This window comes from Anomalospiza imberbis, chromosome Z, assembly GCF_031753505.1.
Source record: "Anomalospiza imberbis isolate Cuckoo-Finch-1a 21T00152 chromosome Z, ASM3175350v1, whole genome shotgun sequence".
Taxonomy (NCBI): Eukaryota; Metazoa; Chordata; class Aves; order Passeriformes; family Viduidae; genus Anomalospiza; species Anomalospiza imberbis.
Window position 1 is genome coordinate 40,470,450 of NC_089721.1, and position 22,402 is coordinate 40,492,851.

At 41.7% G+C, this 22,402-nt stretch overlaps 1 protein-coding gene across 2 annotated transcripts in view; it reads left to right on the forward strand.

Moving 5' to 3' along the window:
- Positions 1-5,714: 5,714 nt before the first annotated feature.
- FBXL17 (F-box and leucine rich repeat protein 17) overlaps positions 5,715-22,402 on the forward strand; it is a 274,511-nt gene continuing 257,823 nt past the window's right edge. The window contains exons 1-2 of one of the 2 annotated variants that reach the window (XM_068177457.1): positions 5,715-6,656; positions 20,302-20,424. In XM_068177457.1, coding sequence (XP_068033558.1) covers positions 5,928-6,656; positions 20,302-20,424 — 852 coding nt within the window. In that variant the 5' untranslated portion in view covers positions 5,715-5,927. The remainder of the gene's footprint in view (positions 6,657-20,301; positions 20,425-22,402) is intronic. The other variant, XM_068177456.1, reaches the window with a different exon arrangement.

The following is a 22,402-nucleotide window of genomic DNA, read 5'->3' on the forward strand; positions in this document are numbered from 1 at the left end:
AACTTTTAACCTATTTCTATAACCAAGACAGAAATTCTGCTATTTCCTTCCATCTATTTCATAATGACATTCCTAACACACCACTTCAAAGCTATTGATGTTAAGCAAGCAAAGCTATGCAAAGGGAATAAACATATTAAATCACATAATGTTATAACTTCATAATTCAAAGAAACTAATTCTACTTTAAACTTACTTAAGTTAAATAACTACTATCTCTCAACATTGGCAATACGATCAAAGATTATAGACCAAATTTTCTAAAGGTCAGTCCTGAAATACAGATGAACATGCACTTTAGGGGTATCAGGACTAGATACAACATGGAAACTTGAAAATTTCTTGTGTTCCCTTGCAGCTCAAACCTAAATACCATACTTACTTACATACATACATACTTTGGTCATCAGTCTTTGTAGCCTATTTAAATATGCACAGAGATAACAATGAAAAGTGTTGTAATCTATTGCTATGTGTGTAATAAACCCTTACTATCTCAAATAGAGGGGACTTTACTGCTTAATTCCGAGACTAAGTTGTAGTAGCTTTCAGGCATCTCACATTACTGGTTCTATGACTTCTAATTTCATTAAATATAAATAGTGCTAATGAAGAAATGAACCATTAGTTACATCTGCCTTCTGACATTATGTAGTGAAAATTTCACAGCTGTTATTTTGGTCATGTAATATTTCATTCTGCTTTTACTCTACAACAGGTAGTTACTATGCTTGCCTTCAATGAAGCAACAGTGACACTCAGTGTTAAAACCCTTGCATTAGGCCAGAAGCACCCTCTGCTTCCCTGTATTTCTCATTATTCATTTAAATTACATAGTAATTTAAAATTTGTTTAGCTCTTGCAGGCTATCAGAAAAAGAAGAGTCTACCATGTTGAAAAATGAGCTAAACTCTCCCTCTATATTTGTATCTAAAAAGTTATGCCTAGATTATTAAAAGAAAAACCCACCTTTGTTATGGTACTTATATAATTCTCTTTTTGAATGAGATCTTGATTAGAGTTGACTGCAAAGTTCAGAAATTGAAGCGGGTGGTGTTTTGGGAGACATGTTTCAACTTCAGATGGAAGACTGAAAACAATAGAAAGAATTTCTCCTTGTGCCTATAGATATTGCAAATCTTTGGGGAAATTCAAAGGTCTACTTGAAACAGCTAGACATAAATATGTAGGTTTAGGTAATAAAGACATTTGTGAACAACTCGGAGTTGTTCACAAATGTTGAACAAGTTCACAAGTTTGTCTCTGGACAGCTGGTGAAGCCCTGTCCTGTCCTCCCTGGTGCCCTGGCCCCCATGGCACTCTGTCAGTATAATTGCTTTGGAACTTGCCTACCGCAGTGAAAAAAAATTTATACATCCAGCAACTTCAGAAATACTGTAACTTCAGATACACATTATGTCTGCTATTGATGGCCCAACTGTACAAAGTAATTCTGAAACACCACTGGCATAAAAATCTCCTGTTATAATCAGGAGACTCAGCAGAGGGAGAACGACTGTTGCGGCGTTTCGCTTTTCTTCCCCCCAGACCTGGGCTACGGGGGTGTCTGGCTAGCGCGCTGCTTCTTGGCCGGACCGGGGCCGCTGCGTGTGTGCAGAGCTCCAGGGCTGTGCCTCCGTGTGGGTCTGCCGTGCCGTAGTCAGACGCTGAGGCAAGACAAAGGGTGAGAGAATGACACACCCTGCTCACGTGATTGAGAACTCTTTATTCCCACATGGCTGCAGCGGTAGATAATGCAGCTGTTCCCAAGCCAGCATGGGCAAGATGGCCCCGAACAAAGGGGCACATGGGATTTTATAGGGGGTGGGCCGACGGGGGTGGAAGCCCCCCTCGCCCAATGGGGACAGACAACGGGGGAGTGACGTGGAGCACGGTAACCGATGGGAACGCGACAGGGGTGTGTGCTGGGTTCCGGGACAAATGGGAATGCAGGGGTGGGGTAACAGACACAGAACTCTCAGGAGCAAACGGGGGGGTGGTTACAGGACTGGCATGGTGATGCTCCAATGGTAAGTGACCCGGAGAGGACCACCGCGGTGGGAACATGGGGGTACACAGGGGTACACAGAACCGGCTAAGAAACATATATCAGAACACCTAATTTGAACCCAAACCTGGGATGCAACAGGCTGTGGCTGTCATCTTCCTGGATTTCAGCAATGCCTTTGATACCATCTCCCCAGAAAAGCTGGCAGCCCACAGCTTGGAAAGGAGAACTCTTGGCTGGGTTAAAAACTGTTTGGATGGCTGAGCCCAGAGAAGGGTGGTGAACGGTGCTGGATCTGGCTGGCTTCTGGTCACTGGTGGTGTCCCCCAGAATCAGTGTTGGCCCCAGTTCTGTTTAATATCTTTACTGATGATCTGGATGAGGGGATTGAATCTACCATTAGTAAATTCACAGACAACACCAATTTGGGTGGGTGTGTTGGTCTGCTACAAGGCAGGAAGTCTCTGCAGAGGAATCTGGAAAGCTGGATTGATGGGTTGAGGCCAATGGTCTGAGGTTCAACAAGACCACAAAAACCCCTAAGGCTAAGGACACCTGGTCTGTATCAACAACAGTGGGGCAGCAGGAGCAGGGCAGTGACCATCTCCCTGTTCTGGGCACTGGTGAGATCACACCTCGAGTGCTGTGTCCAGCTCTGGGTCCCTCAATTCAAGGAAGGACATTGAGGGGCTGGAGCATGTCCAGAGAAGGGAAAAAAGCTGGCAAAGGGTCTGGAGCACAAGTCAGATGACAAGTGGGTGAAGAATCTGGGTGCATTTAGCCTGGAAAAAAGGATGCCTGTGGCGGGGGTACCTTATCACTCCCTGCAACTCCCTGACCCAAGGCTGTAGCAGGTAGGGGTCTCTTCTCCCAGGGAACCAGTTACAGAAAAAGAGGACATAGTCTTAAGCTGCTTCAGGGAAGACTTAGATTGGACACTAAGAAGAATTCCTTCACAGAAAGGGTGATTAGGCCTTGGAATGAGCTGTCCAGGGAAGTGGTGGAGTCACTATTCCTGGAAGTGTTTAAGGGAAAGCTGGATGTGGCACTTAGTGCCATGGTCTAGTTGATATGGTGGTGTTTGGTAAAAAGTTGGATTTGATGATCTCAGAGGTCTTTTCCAAACTAATGGATTCTGCGATTGTGTAATCTACTTGAAGGGAAAATAATCATACCAAATATACTTACAACAAACACACTTTTTGTGGTTTAACCTTAGCTGGCAACTAAGAAAAACACAGCTGCTTCACCCCTTTCACTCCCCCACCCTAGTGGGACAGGAAAAGAACTGGAAGTGTGAAACAGAGAAACAAACTCATGGGCTGAGGCAACTAACAGCAGTTTAATAAGTTAGAAATAGTAATAGTAGTAGTAATAATGAATTGCAAGGAAAAGACAAAAATGAAGACAAAACAAGGAGAGAAGAAATAAAACTCAAGAAAAACAAGTGATTAAAATGAAAAAAAGAACAGCTGAGGTTATACCATGTCAGTTGTTTTGGCACCCAGTGTAGTGCATGAAGGGTTGAAATAACAGCCATCAGTGTGTTGTGCCTGGGGACACTTTGGTGACAACCATGGCAAAGTGCCTGGGCTGGAGGGTGCCTGTGCTCCTGTGCCGCCATACTGGACAGGCTAGAACTCCAATGTGAACTTGAGTCTAAGAAACTGTGACCTGGGGAGGAGTCCACTGTAGAGCAAAGAACCACTGGCAGCCCATGGAGGATCCCAGGGGGCAGGTGGATGTCCAAAGGCACATGTGATCCCATCAGAACCCTATTCTGGGGCAGGCTCCTGACACAAGCTCTGGACCCACTGAAGTACTGTAGCCTGTGTGGGAAGGACACACATTGGAGAAGTTGAAGGCAACCAGAATTTATTCTGAGTTCTGATTGGTTTGAAGATTTGACTTGGACTTTCATCTTCTTTTGATGTTGTTTTTGTTTTTCCCTACTGAAATAAAATTTTGCAGTCTGTGGGAGGAGGGAATGTGTGAGCCAACACTGGCAGGCAGCTGGGACAGGCACAAACCAATGGCTAAGGCACAAAGAGTGAATTCATGTCCATTATCATGCTAACTGGAGAAGCCCTGAAGCAACACCTGGGCTACACAAGTGCAGAGCAAGCACTGTTAAATTCACTTCATATATGAGGATGACTGGCCTGCTATTCACACAGTCTTACCAAGAGTTACTTCCAGCTGTCTTCTGCTTTTCAACCCATTCTCCCAACAGAGCAGAAAAGGCCTTGCCAAATTTTTTTTTTTTGCAAAGATTTGGTGTGGTTTATATTGATGAAGCTCATTGAAGTATAAATCCAAACAAAATATTCTATTGCTCTGCTTTTATCCAAAGGTATATTTTGTACTTTTCTCATAGGAAACATTTTTAAAGAGCTGCTGAAGACTAATAATAGAGGTAACAAACAAAAATAATAGCAGCATGGGTATTTTAATCCTAACATAACTTGTCCCTGGGCAAAAGGCCAAAACATGTGCTACACAATATAAAATACTGTTCATTTCTTCTCTTGCCCTTTGTTATTTAATATTAGTACGGAGCCACATGTACTCTAGCTATAACTTGCCTTCTCCTTCCCCAGACACCTCTTACTAAGGACAAAATTGCACATATATTTAAACTACATATCTAAGACTATACAGCTAAGTCAACTGTTTAGAACTGAATGCTGAAACAAATTGCTTTTGCTTGGCGCTAAGCAGAGTCTTAATTAAAGCAGTGCAGCCTACAGCAAGGATTTACACACCAGGGTATCTGCATTGAGGTTCAACATACTGCAGTTAGAAGTGAGTGTCTGCAGGAGAGCATAGGGGGTCAGAGGTCCCACGAGCCCTGTTTCCAGATGTACAATGAATTAAAGCAGCAGAAAACAAGTATTTTCTGGAAAGTGCTGGTGGGAAAATGATGTTGACAGAAGAAAACTTGGAAGACTGCTCTTGGTGGTCTCTAAGCTTGTGTTGCTTTGCCACTGCAAAACCTCGGCCACTGTCCTGCACATAATCTGAGACCAGTGGGAAGGGGTCTTCTCACATTTGCCTACAAAGTGTAGCACAAAAAATTTTTTATTTCAGTTCCTCAAAAATATGCATTTATTTTATATGTCTCATGTATATATACATTATATATATATATATATATATATATATATGGCAATGACCTAAGGGAGGGGGTCCAGCAGATGCCACAAAGATGATGATGGGCCTGGAGCATCTCTCTTGTAAGGAGAGACTGCAGGAGCTGGCCCATTTGGTTTGAAGAAGAGTGAAAGGGGTTCCCAGTAATAGGTATAAATATCTTTAAGGCCGGTGCTAATAGGATGGTGCCAGACTTTTCGGTGCTGCCTAATGACATGACAAGGGGCAGTGGCCATAAACTAAAACACAGTAAGTTCCACCTCAACAAGAACGCCACGTTGAGGGTGGCAGAGCACTAGAACAGGTAAGCCGTGCCGTCTCCCTCTCTGAGGACATTCCAAACCCAACTGGACGCGTTCCTGTGTTACCTGCTCCAGCTGACCCTGCCTTGGCAGGAGGTTCCAGAGGTGCCTTCCAGCCCCTAACGATTCAGTGGTAATGCATATACGCACATATTACAGGCGTACGTGCCATATGCGGTCTGTGCACCGATACGACACAGGGCGGGCACCAGCCCGCGGCCCAGCCTCCAACGGCCCAGCGCGGCCGCTGGTGGCAGCAGCGCCGTCCAGCGGAGCGCGGCCCCCGCTCCCCGGGGGAGGTCAGGCCGGCGGTAGCGGAAGCTTCTCCCTCCCTCCCGACGTCCCGGAACCAGCCTCGCCGTCGCCGCCGCCTCCTGCTCCGGCCCGCCGGCAGCATGTCAGCTCCCGACGCCGCCTCCCGTAGGTGACCCCCGCCCTTCCGCTGCCGCCGCTTCCCTTCCTATATGGGCCACCTGCTATCGAAGGAGGCAAGGAGCCTAAGCCGGGATCGCCGCCATCCGCGGGGGAAGGTGCCGCCGCCGCGCAGCCGGAGCTGCTTCCTGCGCGGGCCCTGCATGCTCTGCTTCATTGTGCACGGCGCCAGCCCGCCCGCCCCGGAGCAGCCACTGCCTGCCGGGGACCCGCTGCTGCCGCCGCCGCCCTACGTGTCGCTGACCGCCGCGGAGCAGCGCGTCGCACGCCGCCTCCTGCGCCTGGCGCCCGCCGCCTGGGAACCTCCGGGCCGCTGCCAGCGCCTCTTCCTCTCCGGCCTGCTGCCTTCGCCGGTGCGGGGCCTCCTGGGGCCACCCGGCGAGGTCTCCTCCGAGATGGTGTGCAAGCGCAAGGGGGCCGGGCTGCCCGCCTGCCCTCCCTGCAAGCAGCCCCGCTGCACCGCCGCCGAGCCCGAGCCCGGCGCCTGCCAGTGCCCGGCGGAGCCGCAGCTGCTCGCCCTGCCCGGCACCGCGGGGGAGAGCGGCGGAGGCGCAGCCGGGCAGAGCGGGGGCGGACAGGTCGCCTCGCCGCCCCCTCCCACGGCCCAGGACGAGAAAGAGCAGGGCCGGGAGGAGGAGAAGGAGCGAGGCGGCGAGGCGGGCTGCGAGGAGCCGCTGGAGTACCCCGGCGACGGTTGCCGGGACCTGCCGCCGCCGGCCACCCCAGATATCAACCAGCTGCCGCCTTCCATCCTCCTCAAGGTGGGTCGGGATGGGGGGATGGACGGGCCAGCCCTCTCCCTGAGAATTCGGGAAGGGGCTGTGCCAGCCCCCGGGGTGCCGGTGTCACCGGGCGGACTCAGGGCAGAGGGGAGCTGGAGGAGGCCGGGCCGATCCGGAGCTGCCTGAGCGCCTGGCTTTGGGGAGACGGATAGGTTTCTGGGGTGTTGTTTGTGTCCCGTTCCGCGACCCCATTTGTTTGTCGTTGGAAGCGGCGTTGTGAGCCATTACCTGTAGTTGCAGACACATAAATCAGCTCCAGAAGCTGTTTCATAAATATTTTGACTGTACCCGTTAACGTAGTAAGGTGCCCTTCACAAGTCTACTTTTACTTGCATCACTGGTGTAGTACTGGCAAAGGGGCCTGTCACTGTATTTATAGCTTCCCTGGGTGTTGGAGCTACATAGACAGGTTTTCAGTGTTGATTATTAAACAGTTTGTATTGCTGTGTATTGTGGATCAGTTTTGGTCTTAGTAGTTCCACAGTGTTTGCCGCCTTCTTGAACATGCTTTCATAACCTCTTATGTGGTGTATCTCACCTCTCCTGTCCCTTTTGCTCTCTTTCCGTTCCTTTAGTACTGTTCTCCTTTGGAACTACTTTCCATTTTTAAGCTACTCTTTTGACCCCTGTACTGACTTCCTTCAACTAAACATTAGCTAGAAAGAGGAGTCTAGCTGGAACTGAGCCAGTGATGTTTTCCATAGTCTGATGTTACTGTGCCTTTAAATTTTGGGAATAAGTTTTCAGGATTGCAGGAGTTTCTCAGAGGTCAGATGGCTGAACTTAAAACACGACATAGTAATGGAGGAGTGAGAGACCTGATTCTTGGTGCTCATATTTTGCTAGTTGTACATCCAGTGGAGAAAGTACTTTCTGTATTCTTTTGTTTTCAAAACAATAACAACCTACTTATCTGTCTGTCTTGCACATGACACTAATTCTGTGGGAGGTTTAGTTGGTTTGAGGGTTTTTTGCTGTTGTTGTTTATTGGTTTCATTTGTTTTTTTAAATACTCATAAGTGTGTTAGTAATGTTTCATAGATGTGCTATGCAAATAAAAATTCATGAGCTATCATTTGAACTAATCTCATTTGTGATTACAAAATTGAAACTTTGTCTTGTAGTTCTTCTAGAAGGGAATCCATTTGTTTGCCACTGTTATTGGAAGATAACTCTTTTCTTTGATATTTGGTTTTAGGATTTGAAACTGGACTCATTTGATTAGTGTATGTAAAATACTTTTTGATCAATGGTGTGAGTACTGTTCTGTGGTTACTTTAAGTACTCAGTTTCACTTTTTGAAAAACATCTATCTATAACTGTGCCATAACTCTAATAGTGAAAAATGTCATGTCCATCTTACCTGTGGAGTAGTTTAAATGTTATTTAGTGTCTCTTTCATTTCTACCTATGCTTTCAAGATTATGGGGGTTTTATGTTTGGTTGTTTTTTTTTTTTTTTTTTTACAAATAAGGGGGTTTGTTTTAACCCCAGGCAGCCACTTGCACACCACATTCACAGACTGGTTGGGTGCAGAATTCTGGGGAAAAACGTGTACATTGTGGGTTGTGGTAAGAACAGTTTAATAACTGATAAAAATAAAGTATGCTACTAACATATGTTAGTATAAAATGTGTGTATAAAAAGGAAAGCAAGAAAGAGAGATCCAGGTGATGCACAAAACATTTGTTTTGTACCAGCTACAAAGCACTGTTACCAGCAGCTGAGAAGAATTTTATCCTAGCTGAAATCTGGACAGACATCTACTTTCCTCAGTGATTTTGTCTCTACAGTTGTCCTGTAGTCATTTCCTTCTGCAGTGTCTGAAAAAATAGACCATTGTTTCCAGCATTGTGGTAGGAGCCAACCTGCTCAGCCCAAATTTGCCCTTCAATCCATAGCTGTACTAATGAGTTGGATTTGTGATTTTGGGTTTTTTGAGATTATATATATATATATATATATATATATATATATATATATATATATAAAAATGTTTTTTTAATATATTTTTATATATTTATATATATATATATATATATATATATATATATACACATATGTACAAGATATGTAATATATGTCAGGAACTCCTTTAGGAAGAGCTTGCCAATTTGTCTGCTCAGGTGCTGTTTAGCTGTTTACATTGGTTCATTCTCCTCTAAGCCAAGGGTTTGGGAAGGGTGGAAGGGTTTGTCAGACTGAAGTTTGCCTGCAGATCATTAGATGGGCCCTACTGGATTGGGAAGTTCATGGTGCAGTGTGCCAGTTGATCCTGTTTCCCTGGCTGATGAAGAGGTATCCTGGTCAATATGAAGTGATAAAAGAATGTTGCTTCCACAATCAGGGTTTTGTGTTTTCCTTTTCATTTTACTGCTGAAACATGTATGAGAAAACAATGGTATAGAGTGGGCAAAATGTCATCTTTCCTCTTCTTAGAGGAGGGTGATTACCTTTGATTAAAGGGTAACTTAAAGCCATTCTCGTTAAAACTCGAGGAGAATTAAGGAATTATAGATCAGTCAGCTATAGATAGCTTGACTGTGTCCTACACACTGTGAATGAAAAAAAGGGAGCTGTTTCTAAACACTACAGAAAATTACAAAATCTTCTACTGCATACAACTAAGTTCTGAAAACTTTGAGCTGTATATCACAAATGTGTGCCTATTGAAGAGTCACTGCTGCTTATTCCTATAAAATAAAACAGAAAAAATTCCTGTTATATCTGTTACCTCTTTACAGTGCTGCTGTTTAATCAGAAAAGGTGTAAAATGGTCTGCAGACTGAGCCATGAACTTACGAGAGAATGCCATTTCAAACACTTCAGATTTCCTTTTGAGGTGTATTAACAGGAGCTCTGCATGTAAAATACAGAAAGGAAATTCTCTCCTGACAGGAGACTTGGTGCTTTTAAAGCCTCTGCTAGAGTACTGCAGTAGGTTGTGGGCACTGGGTTCTCCTTAGGAAATCCACACACAAATGTGAGAGGCATCAGAGGGTAGCTAGAGGTCATGTAAAACATGGCCTATTGCAGTAGTTGGAAGATCCTGAACAAATTGAATGACAGTGTTTCATAAAGAAGACTGAGATGCAATCTTTAGTTAAGAGAAAATTGATAGAATGTTCAACTGTGTTCCTGTTTCTTATTGTATAGAAGGAAATCATAAGCTTAATTTGGGTGAGGTACTTTAATGTTCTTTCACTGTATCATTTTCCAGGCCTTGGCAACAGTGGTTTCCCATCTCTAAGGTTATGTGACTGATGCCTAAAAAGGCTGACCTGGAACAGAGACTAGACAGAGCTAGATGGACAAAATAGGTATTTATTGAAAGGCCTTGAAAGGATACACCTTGGGCAGCACAAGAGCCTGGCCAGGGCTACACCCAGGTTGAATCCAAGATGGATTCCGGTCACGAGTTTTTACACTTTTATAATGTCATGAATTAGGTCCAATTTAATAAACCCCAAGATTTAAAATTTAGCAGCAATTTTAATTGAGGTATTAAAAAAATATAAAATAATAATAAAGTCAAATATAATGAAGTAGTTACAAATAGAAATTTGGCAGTGGTTCAGATAAAGCATAAGCAAAACCGATCGGGGTACGGGGGGGGCCTCTCACCCTGCTGCATGTACAGAAGGCAAAAGAATACAAGCACAACTTTTATACTGTATGCTAATAGATATTCCTCAATAGTTCCTGTAAATCTCCTCCCAGTTTCAATTCTTGAAATCTACGTCACTGTACTGCACAGCGCATGTTCCTGTTTTTGCTGGGGGGACTTCTGGACTCTTCAGGGGTCTTCTTGGATGAAAGCTGACGGTCTTCCTCCCTGTCCTCTGAATAGCCTGGCAGGTTGCATATGCACATGGAGCTTGGTGTTATATAAGTAAGCATTATGTTCCAAATTTGGGTTCTCTATCTGGAATTATACCAACTTATTTCTCATCAAGGCCGTTCTTGCCTAGGGAGTTGCCTGGACTTTCATTCGTCTCAATGCTGATTCTGCTGTTGGAGTTTTTCCCAACTTTGTGCTTACCAAGGTCGTTTGTGCTAAAATATCTCAATACTCCATCCTGTATCTTATGAACACCTGCGAACATCTGTTTTGTTACACTAATTACATATCACTTTCCTCTATTACTTTTTAACAAATATTTTCTATAATATCAATATAGTTACAACTATTAGCACTAGTCATATTCATTTATCACAATAAGTTTTGGTTCATCTACATACTTGGTTCAATTGTCCAATTACAGCTCGAGGTCATGAAGTTTCAACCCCTTGGCTTGCCCCCTTATCTCCACCATTGTTTATGCTTTTTGGGTAATGATTGTCCTTGATTTTCTATCTGGGAAGGGATTGTTTTGCCTGACTACCCTGTGAAGAGAACTTACTAACACCTACTATGAAGTTTCAGAGTTACATACCAGGCAGCGAATCTGAAAAACAGAAAAACTAAAACCCAAGGTAGCATGGCAAACTGGATTTGTTGATTCTTTTTTTAACATCAAGGGGAATGCCCTTATCAAGAATGTTTGGTATGTGCTTGAACTTGCTTCAAAACAAAAGGGTCTAGAATAGATGATGTGTTCTTTTTGAGGTCCTCTTTCTCAGTTTGCTGATCTTATTTTTATAAAGAATGAATACATGTGTCTAGCACTGAACTTGTCAGTTTTGGCTTAGGGCTAATGCACTATAAAGGGAAGATAAGTTTGTGTGTGAGTATATATGTGGGTATGTATTTAATGTAGGGTTTTGATAAAAATATTATTACTGTTATTTGAAGCACTATTGACTCCTTTTCTTTTATCTTTACTCAGTGCTCTTTGCATAGTTTTCTCATTCTTCCCTTGTTGCAATAAGTTACAGGTTTTCTTTTATTGCAATGATAGCATGTTTTTTTTAATGATAATGTTAATTGAAATAAAATGCATTGCTGTTGTCATTTTACTGCTAGCACTGAATTTAAGATAATCTGAGTGATGTGAAATGGGTTTGACAGACTAGAGATAGACCTTTAATTTTCTTCTGGTTTTATGTATGCTGGCATTTATACCTGAAAAGACTACATGTACATTTTATAGTTGCACTGTGATTTTCTTTTTAAAATTTTTTTTAAATTCTTTTTGGCTAGTCAGGAGAAAGAGGTATCAAAATACATCATTTGGATTGGACTTTATCTGCAGAGTCATTGAGTCACTTCTATATTATTAGCTTTCTTTCCTATTTATGCTGGCGTTCCAGCATACTATCCTGTGTAATGTTGAGTCTTACTTTTAAGTGCAGCACTAAGAGATGTGGAACGGGTTTTGAACCTTTGTGACTGATGCTAGGAGGTAAAATGTCCTTTAATATTTCTATTAATTTGCCTGAACTAATTTTTCTTTAGCAATGCTCAACATTGTGGTTTGTTATGGATTTGTTTTGGTTTTTTTTGCTTCTTGACTATATTTTGTTTTTCCCATGAAGCTTACTGTTCCCCTGTGATTCTAGCGGGGAAATGAGGTTCACTGTGGTGAGGTTAACTGTGGTGTTACTGAGCTTCTGGAATGCAGTTGAGGGACAAAATTGTGAAGGAAAGGTGTTCCAGTAGAGTAGTAACTAAAGAGAAGACAGTATATGCTCATTATTATTTCAATGATAAATTTCTGAAAGATCTTGTGAATTTCATGATTGATTTCAGAATTACAAAAACAATTGTTTTGCTTTGCAGAGGTGTGTTTGAAAAGGTGGCTTTCAAGCCTGTAAGTTTTAACATCACAGAATGAGCTATGTGATGGAGCAGAAATGTCATGGAATGAAATTTCTGTTTTTTTTTGACAAGGATAGATGCCTTAACACTCATGGCCAGTAAAAGTTTCCCTAACGTTGTTTAGGTGTTGGCTTGGCTTGTTCAGCATTTCCAAAATGACATGTTATTGCATGGAGAAAATAAGAGATTACAAGTTGTGCAGTGTTGGAATGTAAAATAAATTAAATGTAACATCTGTTTTCATTCTCTAATCATTTATTTGTTTCTTTTGTTTAGGTTGCCTGACCCAGTTTGATCTTTCACAGATTTTCCTTTGTTTTAATGTCTTTGCTTTTAAACTGGCATGGTGACTCAGAAGCACTTCCTGGTGTCTTTTAATGAGGACAGTTGGGTTTCTGAGAGTAGAAACATTGTGAGATCCTGCAAGTAAAGTTACTCTGGGTATTGGTCAGGACTCTTCCTTTCCATTACGAGGACAGTCATTTCTTACAGACAGAAGCTAATATTGTGGTTTACCTTGAAGCTAAGGCAATCTGTAAGTGGCCAGTAAGGGCAGTCTCTGTCTCCTTTTGTAACTTCTGGCTGTGTGTTGCTGCCACTGGCTTTGTGCTCTGTAGAGTGATTGTGGGATTGCTGGAGGAGTAAATTCATCTGGCTAATCTGACTCCAGTCTAACATTGCAAAACTTTCCTTAGATTCAGCTGCCTGAAAGGACTTTCTCTAAGTACAGTCACTAAATCCACTGCTAAAATTCAAGTGACCGAGAGTAGGGGACTGGTAAACAGTTGCTATGAATGGCATCTTGCCAAGAGAATCCTAGCTATGATGTGAAATCACATCATCACTTTCCCTGGCTGGCACATTTTTTGTAATGACAAGGACAGGTTTAACTTGATTCCTTCATAGGTGTACTGAGGCTCCTTTCAGAGGTGTGTGAGTTCAATGCTCACATCTCTTTCATAAACTCAGAATTATTTGTATTTCCCTTGTTATTTTCAAATTATGTGTGAGCAAAGTGAAGAAATGTTTTGAAAACAAAGCACATACTTATTCTTCCTTCCTCATCTCTTATGTATGATTCTTGAGTTTTCTGAAATAGAATGAAGCAGCCTTTAATAAACATCTTAATCTGGTAGTTTAACTGCTCTATGCCTGCAATTAGGAAATACCGTGTTTTATTGTTCATAGTAAAATGTCATGTTCTTTTTGTCAAATTGAGAAATATTTTTGTTAATGAAATTGTAGTTAGTTGCTGAAAAAATTGATGAAACAAATGAGCAGTTTTCCAAGAATGAATATCTCAAGTTACTTAGGCACCATTAAATGCTTGAGTGTACATTTTATTGTTCCTTTGTTGTTAATTCATTAAGCTTTTTGGTTTCAAACAAATCTGCCTGATGCAGTGTAATGAAAACAATTTTGTAGATACCTGTTCTTGAATACAAAAGTTTCTTATTGATAGAGGAGAGCTTCATTCACAGAAATGAAACAATGTCTTTCAAATGAAAATGATAGACAGAATTAGGGGGTGTGTAGATTCACATTTTACAGTGTCTTCTGCTGTGGGGCCTATATTTTGTTCATGTCCATAAAGCTATATGTGTTTCTTAAAGTTAGTATCTTTTTAAAGAATGGTATTAGCAATCAACTGAATTCTCTTACATCCTTTTCTGAGGCAAAAGCTTCTTTAGTATATGCAATCAATAAGTCTAACTCCTTGATTATGGTTTAAAATTTTTTTAGATTTAGATTCTCTTTTGATAAGTTAAAATTATTTCTTGAATTATGGTTATGTTTACTTTATATTTGATCTTGGTGATGTGAATTACTTAGAAAACTTCATGCTGAGGATATTGTGTTAGCAACCACATAAACAATTTTGTACTACTAAGCTTCCTTTCATAGTAACTTAATTGGATATGGTTGACTTTTCACAATATCCTTTGATTAGAAGTGCAGTTTTCTTCTTCACTTGATTCAGTTGAGGAACTTGATTCAAGGCCAAAATTACAAAATATTTAAAGACACACAAAATAAATATAGTACTTGTGTTTCTGATTTTTTTAAACTAATCTTTATTCCTTTAAAAAAACATTTTTATAGGATGCTTTGTGGTGTTTTTTGTTTTGCTGTTTTGGTTTTTTTTTTCTCCTCTGTTCCCGCTGAAATACTCTAACATTTCACACAAATGTTCAAAATAATCCTTTTTAAACACACAGGTTGAACTCTCTAGCATACATTTAATATAGAAACAGTGGGGATGTGTTAAGGGTATAATGTCTGAGGCCCATTATGCAAGGACTTAGTGGTAAAGAAGAAAATTACACAGAAATACTTTATTTCTAGTTTTTCTGGTTGGACCCTTCACTAATATTAATTGGCATTTGCTTTCTCCTTTTTCTCATCCTTTGTCTAACAAAATATTCTAAAAAGTTGAAGAAAACAGCAAAACTTGGTCAGGCACTTTTTTGGTGGTCTGAATTGTGCTGTGCAAGGACTTGGTTTAGCTAGTTTAAAATCAATTGGACATCACCTGATTCAGAATGGTGGCTTGACTCACATGGGGTACTGTGGAATTAGCTGTGTTTTGCTGTTTAAAGGTAAAACAGTGTGGCTTTTCTCTTGTAAAGGATTTGTATGGGTATGTCTATCAACATAAAATTAGACTTTGAATTGAGTGAAGCAAATTGAATGTGAAATTCAGATTGACTGAAAACTTCCTGTATCTGTTAGTTGACTTTTACTGTCATGGGCATTGCATTTTTGTATTTTCTTTTGATGTAGGATCACTTAGGTTGGAAAACATCTCTAAGATGATTAAATCCAACCGTTAACCTGGTACTGCCAAGTCCAGCAATAATCCATGCCCCTAAGTGCCACATCTACATGTCTTTTAAATACTTTCAGGGATGGTGTCTCCACCACTGCCTTGGGCAGCCTGTTCCAGTCCTGGATAATCCTTTCAGTGAAGAAATTTTTCTTGATGTTTGAACTAAACCTCTGCTGTCTCAGCTTGTGGCCATTTCTTGTTGTTCTGTCAGTTTTCACCTGGGAGGAGACCCTGAATCCCCCTGGCTACACCCTACTTACAGGCAGTTTTAGAGAGCAATAATGTTCCTTCTGAGCCTCCTTTTCTCAAAGTTGAAAACCCTCAGCTGCTCCCCATCTGACTTGTGCTCCAGACCCTTCACTAGCTCCAGTGCCCTCTGGACACACACTAGCACTTCAGGGTTTTTCTTATAGTGAGGGACTCAAAACTGACCACAGGACTGACGTGTGGCTTCACCAGTGCCCAGCACAGGGGAATGGTGACGGCCCTGGTCCTGTTCCCATATTGTTTCTGGAGTACCGCCATTCAAGCCATGAGCAGACAGTTTCTCCAGGAGAGTGTTGTGTCAAAGCAAACTGTGGCAGACAAAATACACAGCCTTTCACTTACTCCACCACACAGGTTGCCTGGTCATGGGAGGAGACCAGGTTGGTAAAGCAGGACCTGCCTTTCACAAACTTGTGCTGGCTGGGCCTTACTCCTGGTTGTCCTGTATGTAACAACACTTGCGATGATCTACTCCATACCCTTATCCAGGACCAAGGTCTGACTACAAGGTCTGATCCTGTAGTTCCCTGGATCTTCCTTCAAGCCTTTTGTGTAGATGAACATCACGTGTTGTAGCATTCAGTCAACTGAAAATGCCCCTGTTAGCAGCTAGGACTGCTCATAAATAATGGAAAGTGGCTTGGCGAGCACTTCCATGAGCTCCCTTGGGGCCCATGGATTCCATTTTGCTCTGTAGACTTCTGTGGGTCTAAAGTGGTGTAGTGGGTCACTGACTGTTCCCCCTTAGATTACGGGGGACTTCATTTTTCTCTCTGTCCCTGTCTTCCTGTTCAATGGGCTGGGCATCTGGAGAGTAACCAGTCTTGCTGTTGAAGACTGAGGCAAGGAAGGCATTTGCTGGTCTTTAATGAGACTGTGTGAACAGTTTTATTTCAAAGCAAGAGCTTGTGGTTAAAGAATTTACTGTGTCTGGAAGATATGATAAGGCTGTCAGTGGGGAAGATCAGGTATCCTTAAATGGGATATAGCCTGAAGGCTCAGAGATTCTCTTGCAGCCATTGAAAGGAAATCCACTAAAAATAAATCCACTAATCTTAACAATGATATGAAAGGGTGAACCAGGAGAAACTGACATCTGCATTAGGAATTTGAGCTGAAAGAGGGTGAGATGAGAGAAAGGGAGCGCCTTTTCCAGAACTCTGATTCCTCTACCCCTGCCTTTTGCCAACAGAGAAAATAATGTAAAATGATTCTATAAAAAGATAATAATTTTTTTCCTTTGCTGTGCTGAAGGATGTTCTGGTGTTTGGAAGAGAGATTAGAGAGTTGAGGGGGAGCAAACTGAATGGTGGATGTAAGTTTAGATATTTGAGTACAATCCTCAGAACTAAATCCTAACTAGTAGAACCATTGCCATCCAAGTTATCTACATCCAAGTTACTACAAGCAGGAGTTAAATGAACAGGCTTGTGGGTGGGAATGGTTTTAGCTTTCAGCTGTATTTATACATCCTTGGGAATTAGAAATTTTAAGCCACAATATCAGTTTGTGTCTAGAGAATAATACTGAATGAAAAAGTGGTGAAGTCATCAATGTGAGTCAAAGTGTTTTATGCACTAGTGTAGTATTTGAATCATCAGCTCAGCTAATCACTTAATGTAAGGGTGATGTGCCACCACCTGGGATGTGTATAGTCCTTGCTACTAAATTCAATTTAGTGTAATTCAATATGTCATCTTTTAACAATTGCAAGCTCTGAAGATAAGCTGTTGTTTTACACGGCATTATTCAGCATCCTTTATAGCTGGAACTTTTAGAGCTACTACAGATAATAAAACTGGCAAGGCCTTGTTTTTGAACACATACTGCTTTTGTAACTCACATGGCTACTCCTGAGCATGCTGCAACTTCTGCAATGATTTGGGTCTCTCTTCTCGTCCTGATGGCCTCACTGTTTTCTAAGAAGTCAGTTTGCAGCACTTGTACTCCTTGTCTCTGCTTCTAGACTTTAGTACAGCATGGACTAAAGGATTACTACAAATGCTTTTGGACATTTTTAAGAATATTTTCTATGCAGCAGTGCTGTTTGTGTCAAGTATTTAATCAAACTTCTTTCTTTTTTGTTTTGTTGTTGCTACAGCTGCTTCATGCAGGAGAAACAGGTTAGCAGTAGGTCTGTGATTTGTAAGGGCTTTCAGCTTTTGGTGGGATGGTAGCGTGGTGGGTTGATCCTGGCTGAACAATAGGTTCCCCTCCAAAGCCCTGGCACTCTCCTCCTTGACTGGTGAGAGGAAACATGAGGAAAGGGTGATGAATTAAGGACAGGGAGAGATCACTCAGTGATTACTGTCATGGGCAAAACAGACTGAACTTGGGGAAATTGGTTGAATTTATTACCAATCAAATCAGAGTATGATAATGAGAAGAAAAACCTAGATCTTTCCTAAATGTTTTATCTTTCCTGGGCCTGTCGGCACTCAATTTTCTCCCTCCTTCCCCCAGCCGTTCAGGACGACCAGAGTAGGGGTTACAGTCAGTTCATCTTACCTTGTTTTTGCTGCTCCTTCTTCATCACATATTCTCACTCTGTCTTTGATTGCAACTTGCTTCTGCTCAATGACATTTCTTTTCTCCTTCTTATGTTGTTCCATAGGTGCCACTGCCATCACTGACTGTCTTAGCCTTGGCCACTGTGGCTCCATCTTGGGTGCTGGCTGACTCTGGCTCTGTAAGATGTGAGGGAAGGTTCTAGCAGCTTCTCAGAGAATCTGCCTTTGTAGCCCCCCAGCTCTCAAGACCAAGCCATGCCAAAACAGGATAAACAAAATAAAATACAGAAATTATTTATGGGCTTTCATTTTAACAGTGGCAGCTGTATTAGCAACAGTCTTTACTGTACTAGGTTTACTGTGTTCTTCAGTACTGCAAGCTTTGATTTCTCAAAGGTGTTATTTCCACAAATAAACATATTTATGTCCCACTTGAGTAGAGATTAGTTGAAGTATTTTACAATGCCAACTTTGATATCCTTTGTTAATATTAATTGGAGTCAGTCAAATGTCTGTCTAAACATAACGTGGATCATGTTGCTTTGTTCTATTCTAAGATTTTTATAACTGTTAAAAGATTCAGTCTTCTTTTTCATGCTGGTAGCAGGAATTCAAGTTTCCTATTGCTCTTACTAACTTAGAATTACTGAGTATCATCAGACTGTCACCTTTTCTCATGTTTAGAATTACACTTTCGCTGGAAATGTCAGATGCCAAATTACCACTTACTATTCAGTGCTTGCTTTCTGCTTGACTGTGGGTGATGGTACTTTTTGAGTGCTGATTGCAGCCACCTCCTGGTCCTCGCATGGTTTCACCAGTATGAACTGCAGGGAGAAAGCAGGCAGTGATTGTTTGCTCTTCTGTCTGTTGTGTTTAACTGGCTGCCTAATGAGGAGGAGACACTGACTCTAGTAATAGCCAAGCAAAGGCCTGCGGGGAAATGGGGTTCATGCACAATCCTTCAACACTGAGGTGTCTTGCATAAGAGATTGCAAGTTTCTCATAGCTAGAAAAAGAGGAGAATGATAAATCATGCAAGCATGTACAGAGTGTCATGAATTTGACCCCCTCCTCTCTTATTAGAGCTCTGCTTTATCAAGGGGTCTTATTGGGATATACATATTTAAATCTGCTGGGGTAAGCCATCCCGTAGAACAAGGGATACAGTTAATGGTTGTTATTCTCGACAGTTTGTTGTCTTGTCTGTTCCAAAGACCACCCAATAAACAAAGTTCTTTAATTCACCATTATAGTTCAATGCTTCATTACTCCCTCTTATTTTTTTCCTTTGCCATCCCTTTTCCTTGGCTAAACAGTACTAGTAGTTTCCTTGAATGTTTTCATGTTTGCTAGACTTCAGTGCTTTCCTATGGACACTCTCCAGTATTTTCATATTTTCTTGAGAAAATTGCCTGAGATGGGCAATAGTACTTCTATTTAGTACTTGATGTCCTCAGATCAGTGTTTTGCATGTTTTACAGACTGTACTCCTGTGTAGGTATAATGCCACTACTGCCTTTTCTCATTATAGGATCACATGTAGATTTAAGTTCATTTGTGCTGACAGGGTACCTTCATGGGAGCTCTTGACAGACACTCATTTTATATTTATTAATAAACAACAGTGTTTTTAAGAAAAGGATGAATGTAATACATGCTATGGCAATTTATGGTCTTGCTATAAAGTTACAGTTTATTCTTTCTTTGCCAGCTGCTATAGTGCACGAAACCTTGGGGTATAGAAGGCTAATTTTGTGCTTCAGTTCTCTTCTATGACACTGATTTACTCTGCTAATGTACTCTACCATCCCATGCCCCCTTCCCACAAGACCTGATGTTTTAATACCTTTAAGACTCTTCTTACCAGTTCAGTTAAAAAATAAAAGAAAGGTTTCCCATCCATTTCAGGATGCGAATGAAAGCACTTTTTAAATGGCTTGCAAATAACACTGAGCTAATTTGTAATTCTTTAGGTGTGCCATTTTAGAAGCACTTCTGAAATGAGTACTTAGGATATATTCTATTGTTGATTATATTGTTGGCTAATATGACTTACTAATATTGTCAGTTCTTGTGGGATGTAGGTTTTTTTGTTATTGTCTCTGACTAATCAAGAGGGGGGCAAGTTGTAAATCTGTGTATTATAATGCATGCTAATACTTTTCAGTCTTTTACAAGATATATTGATAATAAAATATTTCTGTCTCTAAAATATTATTACATGTGACAAATTTATTTTTTCTTTCTTTACAGATATTTTCCAACTTATCTCTGAATGAGCGTTGCCTTTCAGTGTCATTAGTCTGTAAATATTGGCGTGACCTCTGTTTAGATTTTCAGTTTTGGAAGCAACTGGATCTCAGTAGTCGTCAGCAGGTATGAAAATATCACTGTGGAATAATTGTTTTCATGACTCAGAATTTGTCCTTGGAACTTGTACTTTTGACCAGGGGTAAACAAAAGAAACACATTAAATGGTGATATCTGTAGTTGCATGGATTTTTCTGCTATTCACTGAAAATGTCTGGTCTCTTAGATGGTTCCTTTAAATATAGTGTTTTGTCTGAGATCAGTTACTAAACAGTGTGACCACAAAACTGCTATTTGAAATGGGTTGTGGGTTACCTGTCTCAGCTCTGCATCAAGTGGTCTGAAGCTGTGAGAAGTCTTATTAATTCAAAGACAAACATGAGCATTTCTGAGGATGCTGTAGTTGGAAGAATGGTCACATGTGGTGCTTGCTCTGTTTGTTTTAACAAATTTTCTTTATTTTCTTCTTCAGCTGGTATGGCTCCTACTCATAAGAAAAGAGACTGTTTTTTTGTTTTTGGTGTTTTGGTTTTTTTTTAGGCTTTTAGCCAATCCTAGAATGAAATATTTGTGGATTTAATTTAGTGATATCCCTAGGAGCCTAGCCTTAAATTGTACAGGGTAGCTTCCCTCCTTGGAAAGCTTTGGGGATGCCAGTATTGTTTGGCTACTGCCCTTGGGTTTCTTGTTGAGTAGTGACTTGTGGGGGTCTATAAACTGCGTCTTGAGCATTTAATGGAAATACAGGGTGCAAAGAAATAACAACTGGATGGTTGCATTTGAAGAAGGATTATTTTTTTCTTTGCAATTTGTCGTTGGTGTGGTTTAATCCCAGCCAGCAGCCAAGGCCCAGGTAGCCAGCCTTTTCTCATTCCTCCACCAGTAGGGTTGAGGACAGAACTGGAAGAATAAAAGCTACATAATTCATGAGTTTAAAGAATTTAATAGTGAAAGCAAAATTACACACACATACACAAAACAAGCATGACAGAGAATTAATTCACTGCTTCCTACCTGAGCTGGCAGGTGCTCAGGCATCCCCAGAAGAGCAGGGCCCCATCATGCTTGTGAAGACACTTCTCAATGATTTGAGAAGACAAACACCATCACTGGAAATGTCCCCCCCTTCCTCCTTCTTCCTCTCACTGACTGACTGACTTACCCCTGACTGTGATGCCACATTGTCTGGAATATCCCTTTGGTCAGTTGGGGATTGCCTGTCCTGGCTGTGTTCCCTCCCAACCTCCCAGCCTCTTTGCCAGTGTGGCCAGGTGAAAAGCCTTGGCTCTGTGCAGTCTCTGTTGAGCAATAAGAAAGCCAGCACAAATCCAAAACATAGTTGCATACTAATCACTGTGAAGAAAATTCTACCCCAGACAAAACCAACACAGTTATTTTCTATTTTAACACCTGCCTGATGAAAGAGCAAGAAAAAAGATCTGACTTGATACAAACAAAAACAATTTTGAACGCAGGAAAGACTTTTCCTCAGCTGTGTAAGACAAAAATCAAAAGGGATTCATGTTGCTCTCTTGTCCTCTTTGGTTAAAGCTGCCAAATGATGGCTAAATATTTCTGAATGGTGGGATTGTTTTCTTTTAAGATTATTGTCACTTTGTCTGACTACAGTATGTACAGATACAAAATGCATGGAATGTTTTTTTTCAAAGGTGATAAGGAAACTTTACTGTCTGAGCATCCAGGGGCTGCTCTGTCAGCCACACTGGCACCACCTGCTTGGGACTGAAGCCCCTCTGCAGAGGCGGCCCCAGGGAGGTGATGGATGCCCTGCTTGGCTTCCTGCACACCCCACAGTCAGCCCATTTTCCTTACTGCCTCGACTTCAGATTTCTCACAGCAGTCTCAGACCTCTGGCTCCTTAAAAAAATGTAATCATTGTGCAACAACAGAATAACACCTCAGGCTGGAGGAGGAGGGGCCCAACAAAGGGACCCTGGTGCTTTTGTACTCTCATAGTCTGTGCATGGGTACATCTGTGCTCTTGGCTCCTGCTGTATTTCCAAGTGTCCCTCACCTGGCTGCG